Consider the following 16200-nt stretch of genomic DNA (forward strand, 5'->3'; position numbering starts at 1 on the left):
TGGCGGTGGTGACCCTGGATTCTTCAGCTGGAGACTTTGTCATTTTGATTCTGGTTCGAAGTGGACACCATGACTCATCTCCAGCCACCACTAGTGCCAGGAACGCTTTCTCTTCCCTAGCATACTGCAGCAGATGAGCAAGACAGTGGGCCATTCCACATGCTTCCTGGTGTGGTTGAAGACTGTGGGACACCCATTGGGCACACACTTCACGCATGTGCAGTCGTTCCTTCATGATGGTGTGAACACTTCCGACACTCAATCCGACCATGGCAACTATGGCTTTCACTGTCACTTGGCAGTCCTGGGTAATGAGCACATCCACCAGGTGGATGATGTCATTGGTAATGCAGTGTGGTGCTCCAGACCCTGCATCATTGGCTAACGACACCCGTCCTTCCCTGAAGCGCTTGTGCCATGCCTTGACACCTTGCAAGGGACATGCAGTGTTTGCTGTACTCTTGTGACATTCATTGATGAATGTCTGTACCTCCTACTCCTTCCACTGTAAGAAAACGAATAACACCTCTTTGCTCTTTGGTTGATGCTTCCATGTCATTGTTTGCAATGGTCTGGCACCATTGGGCAATTGATGCTTGCTGCTGCTAGATTTGTACAGTCACGTGAAGTGTATGGGTGCCCTCTAGTTATGGACTGTGAACTTCCACGCTCTGGTCAGAACCACACCTCATTACACACGCCACGATATTACCCTCCTGTCACCGGTTTGCACATTCCAGACTCTGGCTTGTTTCTCTTCAAATGCCCCTGCCATTCAGCGCAGTAATGTGTTCACTGTAAATAAGTATTGTAGTAATTCTATTATATGTTTATTACTTTATAAATAAATAAAAACTTTTTTTAAATTTTAAATTCATTGCATTAATGCAATTTTAGTAAATGAGTGTTGTAAAATGATCCTTTAATATAGTGTACATTTAAAAAAAAAGAATCATTCCACTTGGGGCCTGTGGAAGGTACATTAGCTTATTTGTTTTAGTTGTAAATATTTGTCATGTATTATTGTTTTCCTGAAATGTTCTGCATCCTGGAGGACCTCCTCGCTACAGATCAATTGTAATGAAAGTAAATCTACTCTAGTCTAATCTACCTCAGTTGAGGTGTGGTTTGTTCCCTGACTGGAACGTTATGAGGATCTTTGGAATGATTTTAGAAGAAAAATCTAGTGCTGTAAACCTTGCTTCCATTTAACGTGACAACTTGACAACCAGTGTAAAATTCTTCTCAAAATACTTCACATGTTGTATCAATCCATTTCGTTACAAATCGCAACTGTACAACAGACTACATTTCACCACTTGCCTCTAATGGAGTTTGGTTTCTTTGAGTGAACAGACATACCATAAAACTGATTACATGATCTGGAGGAATGAAGTCTAACATAACAACAAAGTGTACAACAATGGAAGTATTGTACTGTAGACGGATCCACATTGAAGTGAATTCACACATCTAGCTCTCAATGTTTTGACACATAAGTCATAATGATGCATTATGATGATATATTTTTACCGATACAGGCTATATGAAATGTCAAAAGTTCACTGGTAGCACTGCGGTTAACGGCTGACGTGTTAAGCCTTCCACTTCACCTGAAGTTTTACAAGAAATATTGTAGCTCAGACCACTAGTATCTGTGTAAGCTTATGAAGATTATCTTATCTAAGAAATCTTACATGCATGACAGGAGTCAAATCTCCATGTCGTCATTTTAAGAACTTGTAAGTCTCACTGTAAATCCCATATTCTCTCACTAAGTAAACTGCAGAAAACCTTCTTAGAAAAACCGGAGGCATTTCCCTTTGTTATTACTATATAAAGATATGCATGAGCAAAGCAGTGCAATCAGGAGTAGGCATTTTTTAAACTGTGAATATGTCTACCACAAGCCCTCAGCACAAGAAGAAGCACAAGTTGGATGCTTCTTCAAATAAGGAATGAACAACACTTTTATTGCCCCTCTCAATATTATGTGGAATATATTAAAGAAATGATTAGCAAAAACTCTGAGACTGCTACCAGAAAACCAGCATCACATAAACCAATTATTTCAACAGAATGGATTCGAAGCCAAATTAGTTGTTCTATCGGAGAATTTCAGCAAGGCCCAAGAACTCACATCTCTCATAAAAGGCAGTTGCCCCAACATCATGCTACGAACTGAGAGTGGGTTGAAACCCAAAGAAAGGAGCTGGAAATTTTTTGATAGCATGTGTAACATATATTGGAAGTTAGGTTACCCTATCCAGGAGAAGAGGTATTTATTAGGGAAAGCAAAAATGTTAAGTCTAGCAAGCTCCAAAATTAATCTGACTGCTAAATACTTCTGTCCACAAATTACTACAGATTTACAAAGCATTGCTCATTCAAAATCTTGCCATTTTCTCACACAATAGTCCGTGAATCATAAATTTCCATATTCCTTGATTTTTGAAAAGCGTATGATATGATGCCCCACAGCAGACTGTTAATGAAGGTACGTGCATATGGAATAAGTACCCAGATATGTAAGTGGCTTAAAGACTTTTTATGTAATAGAATCCAGTATGTTGGCCTTGACAGCGAATGTTCACCAGAGACAGGCGTACCATGAGGAGTGCCCCAGAGAAATGTGATCGGATCGCTATTATTTTCTATATGCTTAAATGATCTGACGGTCAGGGTGAGCAACAGTCAGAGGCTGTTTGTGATAATGCTGTGGTGTATAGAAAGGTGTTATCAGTGAGTGGCTATAGGAGTATATGAGATGACCTACACAGGACTTCTAGTTGGTGTGATCAATGACAGCTTGCTCTAAAGGTAGAAAAATGTAAGTTAATGCAGATGAGTAGGAATATTTGAATACAAAATTAGTAGTGTACTGCTTGACACAGTCACGTCAGTTACATAACTAGGTGTAATGTTGCAGAGCAATATGAAATGGGACAGGCATGTAGGGAAGGCATACGGTCGACTTCACATTTTAGGAGAATTTTAGGAAAGAGGAGTTCATCTATAAAGGAGACCGCATGACTCTGACCCATTCTGGAATATGCTCAAGTGTTTGGGATCCCCACCAGGTCAGACTGAATGAAGGCTTGGAGGCAATTCAGAGGTGAGCTGCTGAACTTATTATCATAGGTCGATCAATAAATATTATGGAGACACTTCAAGAAAGCTAATGAGAATACCTGAAGTGAAGATGATGTTTTTTTCACGAAACAGTATTTAGAATGTTTAGAGAACCACCATTTGTGGCCAGCTGCAGAATGATTCTACTGCCACCAGCTTATATTCCTTGAAAGGAGCACGAAGATAAGAGAAATTAGGCTTTGTAGGGAGGCCTTTACACAACCATTTTACCTTACTCTATTTGCGAATGGAACAGGAAAGGAAATGACTTGTAGTGGTGCAAGGTATCCTCTGCCATGCACCATATGGCTGCTTGCAGAGTATGTATGTACATGTAGATAGATGTAGGTATGGGCATTTTGTGCGGCAAGTTCATTAAACGCAGAACTTTAACACACACACACAAACACACACACACACACACACACACACACACACACACGCTAACGATTTTTGTGCATTTCATATTCTCACCAAGTTAGCAGTTTTACAGCACAGTATATTTCCTGCCTACTAACGATGGTGGCACACGCATCACAGAAGTCTCAGTACTTTACAAACCAATCCCAGAGAGCTGCAAATAATTGCCTAAAGGGCAATATTTCAAAATGGTTGTGAAATTTCTGTGCAGTAAAAGTTTCTATCTAGTCATATACCAACAACAAACTGCAATTAGGACAACGGGCTTATCTATTGGGAATAAGGAGATTAGCAATTCTGTCATTTGGCTTTGATCAATGAGAATTGTTTCAAAAAATCTTAGAACTGGGAATTAGTCTTAACAAAAACATATGTACACATAGTGTGCACATTTACTTGTATTGGTGTATGCATTTATAAAGAAAACATTTGACAAGTGTCTCTGCATCGAGCATAATAGCCTGTTACCTGCAAGAACATTGTTCTGTCTGTGAAGGATTTGGTGCTAAGTAATTAGTGGAGTTTAATTTGGGAGTGTGACTACTTTGATCTCTTACGGAACCCTGTATTTTTATGTGAACCGCATTCTGAAAAATTTCTTGATAGTTTCAAAATCATAATGCTTTAATCAGTGCAATAGGTAATTAAAATGATCCATCACTCATTTTCAGTGTAAGGTGTAGTCACTATATATTATAATGCTTCCTCTGTATGTTTTATGTACGTGACATATACTGGACATCGTACAGCTATAAACAGTTCCACAAGACTATTGCGACTTGTCACTTAATGGCAGCAGTTACTATCATAATCATTTTGACTGTACAGTGACTTCACTCGATCCGGAAAACTCCCTGCGCCACAGGACGTGCATGCGGCTGAAGAGGGCATTCTCACGGAAGACACTGCTGAAGAGGTTGCCCGTGCTGTCATGGCTACCGCGCTACTCCGTGGAGGATGCGGTGGGAGATCTGGTGGCTGGAGTCACTGTTGGACTCACTGTCATCCCCCAGTCGCTCGCCTATGCCAGCATCGCAGGTCTTCCAGCTCAGGTACTGCTGCTGTCCGAGCAACAGTGTTCCATCTGAATGTTTTCTGGCTGCTCTCCTCTAGGTATACATTTCTACATCTCCCCCCATACCAGTCAGCCAGTCCTCCCTCCCTCCCTCACTCCCCCCCCCCCCCACCCACCCACCTACGCCTTCCCACACCTGTGCACGCACGATGTAAATGCTCTGATCAAAATTTGATACCTTAATGCAGTGGTCCTCAACCTCAGCTTTAGTATCTCATTGAGAGGAGAGGGGAGGGGAGGGGAGGGTAGTGTGAGAGGGGTGAGGTGTGTGTGTGCAGGGGGGGGGGGAGGAGGAGAGCGTTTTCATTTCTCAAGAGCCTGTGAGACGGAAAAGGGCAGCAGGGCACTGTTGGCATGAAAAGGAGGCTATGGGTAGCAACAGCGATGAGTATTTGTTATTTGAGCTACAAAGAGACAAAATGTATGTGAATTTAATCTCCTAAATGTTGCAATATTATGTTACAGCTGGATCCAGTATGATTGATTAAAATAATATTTATGTTAGAAATTATTTTAAAAATCAGATGAAAGTAGCTTTAAAAAGATGCATGTAAATAAAATAGTTATTTTAAGGTCAGTTTTATGAAACTAAGTACTTTAATTTCCATTAGACATGATAATGTCAGCAGGTGTTTTATCTTTGAGTCATTACATGTCTACAAAGTGGACGAGCTCAGATTCAGGCAAAGCACCAACAAGGGAATGCCCTGTGTCTCAGTGTATATAGAAAACCCATGCACCCAGGCCTCAAGCCATGTGTCACAGAGAAGTTTCAAGTGAAAGATTCTGGTCCACAGAGCTCAAATGCTGTCAGACAACAACAGCCTTGCCAAAGAATTATGACACCTGCAAATAGTGTTATGGGTGCTCAGATCAATAAACTGAGTGGGTGTGGCAGTCAAAATAAACAACACCTGAGGACGATGATGAGAATTATAAACAAAAAGATATGCCAAGAATTGTTTATCTGCCCAGTCTCTGAAAAGATTGGTATTCTCCTATGAAAACATGGAAGCTAGGGTTTTTTGCTGTCATCAACAAGAATAGGATGTTTTCTTTGTAATGTAAAAGATAGTCCAGTTCTCCAAAAGCAGGTGTGTATCACATTCCATAAGAATGTCATATGTTTTATGCAAGTCAGACTAATAAAGTAGTTGAGGAGAGTTGCAAGGAACATCAAAGAAATTTGCATTAAGGCGAGACTCAATGGGCTGGACACACAGATGAACAATTCGAAATCCACTATTTATAAAAGTTTCCAGTTTCCTCCACGTAGCACTTTGAGCTACAAAAATAGAAAAAGCACTTTTCTGCATGCCCGTCCACATAGCTAAACTTCCAAAGAAGTTGTTTAAGTCTTCCACATAAACCCTCCTTTCATTCCACACCTCTTGAAAAGAATTACACATGGAATCACAGCTTGTTCCATGCACCACGACTGCTTCACATGTGGGATGTAAACCTGATTTCTCTGGATGAGGGGATGACTTTAAACTATGAGTCACACTGGAAAGTGCTAGCTGCTGTTTTGTATATTGTCTGAATTGTCAGCAGCTTGAAGATATTTTTCACAGTATATGCTTGACATTATGCCATTGTTGGGGTGATATACACTGATATGAAAACAGAAGTAACAAACTTCAAAATGCCAAAATCACTTATTAAAGTATTCAGACTGCCAATTTAAGCAAAACTATGTTGTCATCTTCAGATCTGTAAAGCATAGACAGAGTAAACACAAAAACTGGGCGTAAGATATCTACACAACATTTTGAACATAATATGAATCCATAAAATTCCTCATGCACTATACAAAGCATCTTGTCCATGTGTACACTAATTTGTGTCGCATAATAAACAAACAATCCAAGAACATGCATGTCATAGTATATCGGCATGTCAAAGGTAAAACAATCACTGTATAAAATATCATACACAATGTACCGAATATACATACTCATGCGCACTTAAAATATGCATACAGACTGAGACTGGGTAGTAAACATGGTAGATATTACAATTATATGACAGATTGCTAGACTTCCTAAACAAAAATAAACTTCTTGTAAATGCACAGAATGGTTTCAGAAAAGGCAAATCTACACAAACAGCTCTCTTCAGTTTCTTAAACTTGTTTACAAAGCTATTGAGGACAAGGAACTGATCTGTGGGTTGTTTTTGGACCTTCCAAAGAATTTGATCTTAGAAATCATAATCTACTGCTGTTAAAACTGTATAATTATGTCATCTGTGGTATTTCCTACAATTGGTTCAAAATATATTTAACTGATAGGAAACAAAGAGTACAAATTTCTCAGGATGGAAATGTGTACCATTCTGAATATAAAAAAGTTAATTATGGGATGCCCTAGGGCGCAGTATTGGGACCATTGTTAATCTTGTTTTTTATTAACGACCTACCTCTACAGTTTTCAACAGCTCATACCATATTATTTGCTGATGATACCAGCTTCATCATAAAAGGAAAGAATGATTATGAGAGGCAGAAAAAAAATTGACAAAACAGCAGAAGTGGCAGAAAAGTGGTTTAAAGATAAGTGTCTAGTTGTCAATGACAAGAAAACTGTATGGATGGACTTCAACCATATAAGGAACAAAAATAGGACAAATGTAAAATTCACATTATTGAATAGCCAAATTCAGCAAAAGAATCACATAAAATTTTTAGGATTATGGGTAGATGAACATCTAAGATAGGAAAAACATGTAGAAATGCTTAACAAAAAATTAAGCAAATACTGTTACATGTTAAAGAGTGCTTAAAGATTGCTGCAATACCGAAACAGTGTTAAGTTATTATTACAGATACATGTGTAGTCTACTGAAGTGTGGAATAGTGTTCTGGGGAAATACCTCTTTTGCAAAGCAGTCTTTTAAGCTCCAAAAGAAAGCTTTAAGATTAATAAGTGATGCTGCTTACAGAGCACCATGTAGAGGTATCTTTAAGGAATTAAAAATCATGACTTTACTATCTATATTTATATCTGAAAGCATATGCTTCATTAAAAACCATCAAGTTTCAGCTTTGAATTATCAAACAAGGAACAGGGATGACTATCAAAGGGATGTGCACAAAAATCAATGTATCAGGACAGTGCTGTTTACAAACCAAAAGTTCTGTGCAGTTATATTTCCAGATAGCATAAAAAAATTCCAAACAATAATACATTTTAAAAAAACTAAAAATCTACTAATAAACAACAGCTTCTACAGCATTAATGAACTCCTGGAATTTTGCTCGAATCTGTAGGTCTACTTCATAACTCTCTAAACAAAAATTCATAATTATCATCCACACCCAGATAAAACCAAACTTCTTTTATCCATGTATTATGTAATTATGCACCTAGCTTCTGTGCTGTATGTTACTATGCCTAGTTAACTAAAGTACTGGTATTTAATAGTTTTAGTAAAATCAACCAACGGGTTTCGCAAGCTTTTCTTCTATATGTATGTACGTAAGTAGAATAATGTTTTTGTTATAAAGATGTGTTGATACCTATGATAGGATTTTGGACATGATGTAAATATGTAATATTTTATACTGTTCTTTACTTTGACAAGTCCAATATCATGAATGTGATAATACGGCCACTAAACAAATAAATTAATAAATTATCCACCAGATGGCACCACAGGAGTAACAAACTGAAGCACAGAGTTTCATATAAGGCCTAGGCACAGATATAAATCCATATACATGTTTACAATGAAATTATAAAGACAATTATCCAAATCAAAGAATACATTTTTTTCTAATTTTTGATATTTGAAAAGAAACTTCTTAAAATTTTTTGTTGTACAATATTTAAGCTCATAATTCTTTATTAACCATAAAAGAAAGTGCTGCCCATCTATAATTATCATTCAATGTGTTTTAAAGAAGCTAACTAAATACATTGATGAACAAGTCATCAAAAGAAGTCTTTATTGTTGACAACTGGTTTTGACAATTGTACCTATCATCTTCCACATACAAATAATTTTCGTTGTAAAATGTGTTCCATTGTAAGTTTGTACTTCATACTACATTGTCATTTTGGTGGATAAAATACTACATGTTTTACTTAGATTTGTCAAAAATAAAAGTATCTACAGTTAGAAAACATCTTGTGCAAATGGTCATGTTCACATACGTATCACTCAAATAGGAATGTTATTCTTCAAAATGTATGATATACTGTAAAATTCACATTTGTACATCTATTTACATTTGCTTAACATGTTGCATACTTTGTGGATCCACCTAACCCAAAGCATATAGTCAGAGGTGGAAAGGTTTTATTTTTGATAAATGTATGTATAATGTGCTATATTTTATCCACTATAATGACATCATGACATGAAGTATGAATTCACAAACAGACTACACTTTTTAACAAAAATTTTTTGAGACAGGAAAATGACAGTTACAACTGTCAAAATCATTTGTCAACAATAAAGACTAATTTATTCCATCTTGGCTATTGAAAATATTTTCCAAATTAAAACATAGACAGTTCCTTCGTAGTTCTGAATATTAGAAAATTCAGTCAAGACATCAAAGCACTGCCTCAGGTGTAGAGAACAAAACACAGTATACGAGTAGATAGTTCACGTTAAAACTTTTTTTAAAAATAAAATTGTATTACATTTATAGAAAAGCAATATAAAAACATTTTACAACTGTAATCTTCATTTTTCTATACAAAAACCCGTACTCAATATTAACAGTACAATATGAATTCTGTACAATAAAAGCTGCTGATTCTTGATGTCTAGGTGAATTTAATTGAATTATAGACACCACATAGTACACCTAAATAATGGAGTTATCAGTTTACAAAATACTGTGACTTCTTCTCTAGAATTAACATTCTGGTTATCTAGGAGTAATTTTCTGCTGACAGCAAATGAAATTTTGCATACGTTTCAGTTCTGGGGAATGTATCACAGTGAAACTGACTGGTGTAACCTCTTTGCTTACAATGCCATCAGCAGATTTTACTTTATGTGTGTAAATCTGAATTTATACTACACTAAAAGCAGCGGTTATAAACTGAGTCGTTTATTTTCTCTATGAGTTGAAGCCATCCATTTATGACAATTTATTCCCATTTTATAGTTATTTCTTTTTGCATTCTTATTGGCAACTGATGAAGACACTTTATTCCGCAACAACATGCACTTACAGAGCAACCATCATATTTTCGTATGTTCCAGTACGGGCTGTATGGCTCTTTCATGGGCTGCTTCCTGTACATGTTGTTTGGCAGTTGCAAGGATGTACCCATGGGCCCTTCTGCTGTCATCTCTCTGCTGACATTTCAGTCAGTGCGTGGCATGGGTCCCGAGCATGCTGTGCTTCTTTGCTTCCTCACTGGAGCCATCCAGGTCATCATGGGGATCCTGGGACTTGGTAAGCAGATCTGCTTCATTTTTTTCTTTTGATGTTTCATTGCAATGTAAATGCATAAATGAACAGATAGACAGAATTCACAGTAATGTGTCACAAAGGTTAACATTCAAAATATTAAGAACTATAAACACTGAAACATTTATATCTGACAGTATTCTGTACTGTGCTTACTGCATGACAATCCATGCTGATGCTATTGATTTTGTTCTATTGGACACTGTAAGTCATGCTCCAACACTTTTTGTGTGCAGACCGTGAATTTATTTATTCAGTTTAGCATAAATTACTATGCTGTGAATTATATTTCTCTGTCTCCTGTCATTGGAAGCTTCAACCCAACTCTTACTGATCAGATGAGGAATTCTCTGATTCTATTGAGTGTGATTATTCCTGATAATCAACAAGAGGCTATTGGGCTGCATAGCAAACTGAAATTGGTGTGCACTGCAATAGATTGGATTGAAAAGTAACAATTATACTCTTCATAAGGATACATCTTAAAAGTTACAGTGTCCATTTTTTAATATTGTAGCTACGCACAGTGAAAGGCAGTACTGCACCCCCCTTTCCCCTTGAAACTGGCTGCAATGACAGACTGATTTTAGTGTCACTTGAGGTGTAGGTTAGGTTGAAAGGTTGGTTGTGACTAGCAAAACCAAGGAATGTGAATGCAAACAAAAGATTGTGGTAAAAGACTGACTTGTAACATAGCCTAATGCTTACATCTGTACAATATTTAAACACAGTTTCCTATGTTTAATGCATCATAAGAACTCAAACTGCTAGATTAATTCAGAAAACATATATCAGATAATGGACAAGTCTCCAATTGGTATTTGGATGCATATTATGGACATGATTACAAATAAACTATGAAAAATTTGAAGGGAGGGTGTACTACATAATTTTTATTGCTGAATGGCATGATTGGGGAAAAAAAACCATTTGTATGATTCCTCCAAATGACATATCTCCCATTAACATTAAAGTACAGTAACTTGCACTGTGGTACGCACAATGAAAGTAGTGTAATGAAGTGTTACTAGTGAAATAATTCAAACAGGAGATGTCTAATAAATCCTCAAGACATGATGATAGAAGAACTATGAGACCAATCGTGCTTGTAACAACTAGAGTAATTATTTATCATATTCATGCTGTAGCCGATGGATCATGGCACTTACAAGCACCAAGTATTTTGCTGTAAATTGAGGGCTAATATTCTTCGTGAAACTGCACCTGTTATGGTTCAAGATGCGTACTGGAATGGTACTGTTTGTAGTTTCATGTTGCGTAATAGTGACCAACCTTACAACGCTCAAAGCTGGTGGTCATTGAAGCTAAAGTTCCTTGTTATTAATCTGATTGTTACTTCACATTTTACAGCTACGCATACTATGTCTTTCATACCGTTGAACACTGTGTAGAAGCTACAATGGCTCATTTAACACCTTGCAAGTTTTGGAAAGATATCATGCCTGTCTTTGAGAAAAATAGCAAGGTACTGAAAATACAGCTGGCTTGTTGTTGTTTCTTCTAGATTGAACAGTTGGGAATTTGAAAAGCATGTAGTCACAAAACTGGCACAATTTTTAGAAAACATGGAGACGACACTACCACTGACATACTTGTCTGTGCCTGTACCCGATCACAGGTCAATTTGAATATAGACTTCAATAACAAAATGATTCCTGCCATCTGGAAAGATTCTGAACTCATTATAAATTCACCATTTGCAGAGAAAGCTTTTCAGAATTAGGCAGCTAAACAACGAAAAGATATCCCATGAGCAGTGCTATACAGTATTACATTTTTATCTACTCATAGGCAGCTGAGATGCAAGATTTACAAAGATGTTGTGCTATAACAATATAACATAAATAATATAGTAAAATATATAACATTCACCCATCCTTAATATGAAAACAGAATTCTGGATCAGCAGTGGATTAAAACATTCTTTAATTTATTTTTGTAGGTTTCCTGATTGACTTCATATCTGGTCCAGTGTCATCAGGTTTTACATCAGCAGCTGCTCTCATGATTGTAACTTCACAGATGAAGGATTTGTTGGGAATCACAGCAGAAGGCAATACTTTCATTGAAGTATGGGGAAGTCTTTTCCAGAACATGCATAACACAAAACTCTATGATAGTATTTTCGGTGCTGTCTGCATTGTTGTGCTGTTATTGATGAGGGTGAGTTGTTACCTTGTGATTAAGTAACAGGAACTGTAGTGTGATTCTGCTGTTGGAAAACCTCAGACATTTATTATTTTAATTTATTCAGTGTTGGTTCTCTATGAAATGCTGCATTTTGTGTTAACTAATCAAAGCAATTTTTGCCTTGTTTCAAAAAACTTAATTATTTTTTTATGGCTTTGGTTTTGGGTTGTAGGCCATTTACCAGAATCAGTTGTGTACTGGAAAATCCCCCAGGTTAGCCGAGGGCGCTAATGTGCTTCTTCCTGGACTTGGGTAGGTGCGCTGGCCCCGGATCGAATGCAGCTGGCAAATTAATGATGAGGGTCATTGTACCAGCCAGCCTGGATGTGGTTTTTAGGCGGTTTTCCACAACCCACTAGGTGAATACTGGGCTGGTCCCCATGTCCCGCCTCAGTTACACAAGTCGCAGACATTTGAAAAAATGTTCGCACTATTTCACGGCTTACCCTAGACACAGACAGCTGGGGTACACTAATTCCATCCCAGGGGGTACAGGGTGGCGACAGGAAAGGCATTTGGCCACCTCTGACTCTAACATCACCAAATCCATAGTAATTAGGCCGACCCTGCGTTGAAGTGGAACAATGGCCCAAAGAAAATGATGAATGAGCTGTGTACTGGAAAATGGACTTCCAAACTAAAACTTGGGTAGTAAAAAAAAAAATGAAGTTTTAAATACAAACATTTATACTATAGCCCAAATGTGTCTCACCACTGGAAAAATGCTAAGAGATGAGTGAAACAATAATTCTCCATGTCATGTGAAAGCAATTTTCCTATAATTTGAATTCCAAAAGCAAGTAAGAAGCAAATTTATTTCATATTTTGTTAGATAATTTGGTATAATAGCTAAAATCAGAATTGTCAGCTGTGACAGGCGGAAGACGTGCTTCGTTGGTGCCGCACATTCTGGCGATTTTGACCGAGACAAATTCACACTGCAATGTTCTTCTTTGGCACGCCAGTGTAGAAGTGTGCACAGAATCAGCTAAGTAAAAAATCTGTGCAATATGCACGTTTATTTACATATAAAAGCCAACTACAGAATTTTTCTTTGTGCGAGACCATATGTTCGGCTGCAGTCACAGTCGTTCTGATACCAGTGAATTCCATTGCTGACTGACATCAGCTAGAGATGGCCAATCTTCTCAAATCAGTATGATGGCCAATCTTCTCAAATCAGTATGTCATTACGTGTGTGGTCATACTATAGACAATCTTATCTCCCGAATGAACAGGCTTTGGATGACAATTTGTGTAAATCAAATCAGTTTGTTTTATTCAGTCAAATTGACGAACATTCTTGCACACAAAATATGGAACATGAGAAACTGACAAGTTTAGTCCAAGAAAGAGTGAGTTTACGCCATCCTGAGGATGAAAATATCATAATCAGGTTATAGTTCATAATCTGTGGACTGAAACAGTAGATTTATTTAAAATCTCAAATAGGCAAAATCTTTATTGGAAATTTTAGGCATAGTTTATAAACTCAAAAATAATTTGTTCAAGTAAAAAGGGTGGCATATCATTGGCAAATTATCATTACTGCTTACTGGGTTTTATGCCAGTAGGGTAGTGATTCTGTTAATATGAAGTGGTTTGCAAATGTGATGTACAGTACGTATTTCGAATTTTAAGCACTTTAGTTTTACACAATATCTTATCCTACAGTTTGTGCTTGTCTTTCACTAATGTGCTAAATGACAGTCATTGAAGGTTAATTGATGGACTTCTGCACAACTTTAAATAAATACAGTGGAAACAGAGTGTTGAATTTTAAGCACTTTAGTTTTACAGAATATCTTATGCTACAGATTATGCTTGTCTTTCACTTCTGTGCTAAATGACAGTGATTGAAGGTTAATTGATGGACTTCGGCACACCGTAAATAAATACAGTGAAACAGTGTTTATAAGTTACTTTTCAAGGTCACCATGAATTGTCTTGAGTGTGTAACAGAAAGTTTCTCCCTTCATCTCATATATTCAAAAAACTTGTCTTTTTATTCTGAGAGCTAAGGACAGAGTGTATAATACCAGCGGCACTCTTTATGAGCCAGGAAAGATCATTCACATGCATTCAGCGTCTCTTTAATACATAAGCCACTATGCAGCACTAGTATAGTGCAGAGGTGCTGTAGAGTCAACCCCAACCTAATAGGTTAAAATCTAATCTACTTCATACATAGAACAGATTCTGATCTAATCTAATGTAACCTCCTTGACCCTGCCAAAAATTGATGAAGGAGATTGGACACACTTTGACCACTCAGTCGGCCAATGTTATTGGCTAACCTCTGGGGACAGTGTCTGACAGGCATTGTTGGTGCCACTGTGAAAGCAGACTAAAAGATTCATGCAGCCGATTTGAAGTTCTAGATTCATATATTTGACTGTTCGTGTTGCTTCTCCATAATCTTTCATCAATTACATCAGTGCTCATTTGTATTGTGATATATTGTGAAATTTCCAGCATTCGTGAGTGCTGCGATAAACCCATACTGCTATTGTCAATTACAGACTTAAACTTAATTGTGCTCCTTTAAAATTTTTGAGTAGAGTAGACCTACCCTCGTTCCAAAAATCGTTCTCTAATTTCATTGTACAATTACATTAGAAATAGGTTATTTCCAAGAATTTTTGGATTCTTAAAGAACTATATTTTCGTAAGTTACTGGCATTGAGTATTTTGGGCACATAATTTATTTTGTAGCAAATCAGTGTTTGTGGTTCACAGTCCTTCAGAATAAATCATCGCTGAAATTCATTGTTTGCCAATGCAAATAAACATGCATTTTCAAGAATTTTTGGAAGCCATCATTGTCCTTTGCATAATCTACAAGCAATTTATAATAAATTGGCATTTCTGATTTAGTTACTGTAGCAGATATTTTGTGTTACATCTAGTTTTCCCTTAAGGAAGAGTAACCCTGCATATTATCTGCATTTATCGTAAATTAACTCTGTTTTTGAGTTTTCTAACAACTATAACAACCTCATAATGTTTTAGGACACCAATTGTTTTTACCACAGGTTTTTGTGTTGCCTTAATAGAAATCTCGTTTATATATTTGCTTCAATTCTTACAGGAAATTAGCAACTTTTTAGCTCAACAGATTAAAAGATAATCAGCAGGATTAATTTAAAGGTATTTGTTCACTGTCTTGTAATACACTACACCAGCCCCACTACCGTCCGATATCCTTGACATCAATTTCTAACGGAATCTTAGGACATATACTGAGCTCAAACATAATGAGGTATCATGAACAGAATTACCTCCTCAATGCCAACCAGCATGGTTTTCAAAAACATAGATCATGTGAAACCCGACTTGCACTTTTCTCACATGACATACTGAAAGCTTTGGATCAATGCAATCAGGTTGATGCAGTATTCCTTGATTTCTGAAAAAGCATTTGACTCAGAAACACACCTATGCTTATTGTGAAAAGTATCATCATATGGGGTATTACGTGAAACATGTGAGTGGATTGAGGACTTCTTGGTAGGGAGGACACACTGTATTATGATGGATGGAGAGTCATTGTCAGCTGTAGAAATAAATTTGGTGTGCACCAGGGAAGTGTTTGGGACCCTTGCTGTTCATGTTTTATATTAGTGACCATGCAAACAATATTAATAGTAACATCAGGCATTTTGCAGGTGATGGAGTTACCTACAATGAAGTACTATCTGAAAGAAGCTGCATAAATATTCAGTCAGATCTTAATAAGATTTCAAAGTGGTGCAAAGATTGAAAACTTGCTCTCAATGTTCAGAAATGTGCACTTCACAAAATGAAAAAACATAGTATCCAATGACTGTAACATCAATAAGAGATTGTTGAAACCAACCAACTCATACAAGTATGTGGGTGTAACACCTTCTTAGGATATGAAATGGAATGATCACACAGACTCAGT

At 37.0% G+C, this 16200-nt stretch overlaps 1 protein-coding gene across 1 annotated transcript in view; it reads left to right on the forward strand.

Annotated features, from left to right (window-relative positions):
* Positions 1-16200, forward strand: part of LOC126237544 (sodium-independent sulfate anion transporter-like) — a 71754-nt gene that overhangs the window by 9932 nt on the left and 45622 nt on the right. The window contains exons 2-4 of the mRNA XM_049947730.1: positions 4381-4604; positions 9851-10046; positions 12025-12245. Coding sequence (XP_049803687.1) covers positions 4381-4604; positions 9851-10046; positions 12025-12245 — 641 coding nt within the window. The remainder of the gene's footprint in view (positions 1-4380; positions 4605-9850; positions 10047-12024; positions 12246-16200) is intronic.

This window comes from Schistocerca nitens, chromosome 2 (genome assembly GCF_023898315.1).
Source record: "Schistocerca nitens isolate TAMUIC-IGC-003100 chromosome 2, iqSchNite1.1, whole genome shotgun sequence".
Taxonomy (NCBI): domain Eukaryota; kingdom Metazoa; phylum Arthropoda; class Insecta; order Orthoptera; family Acrididae; genus Schistocerca; species Schistocerca nitens.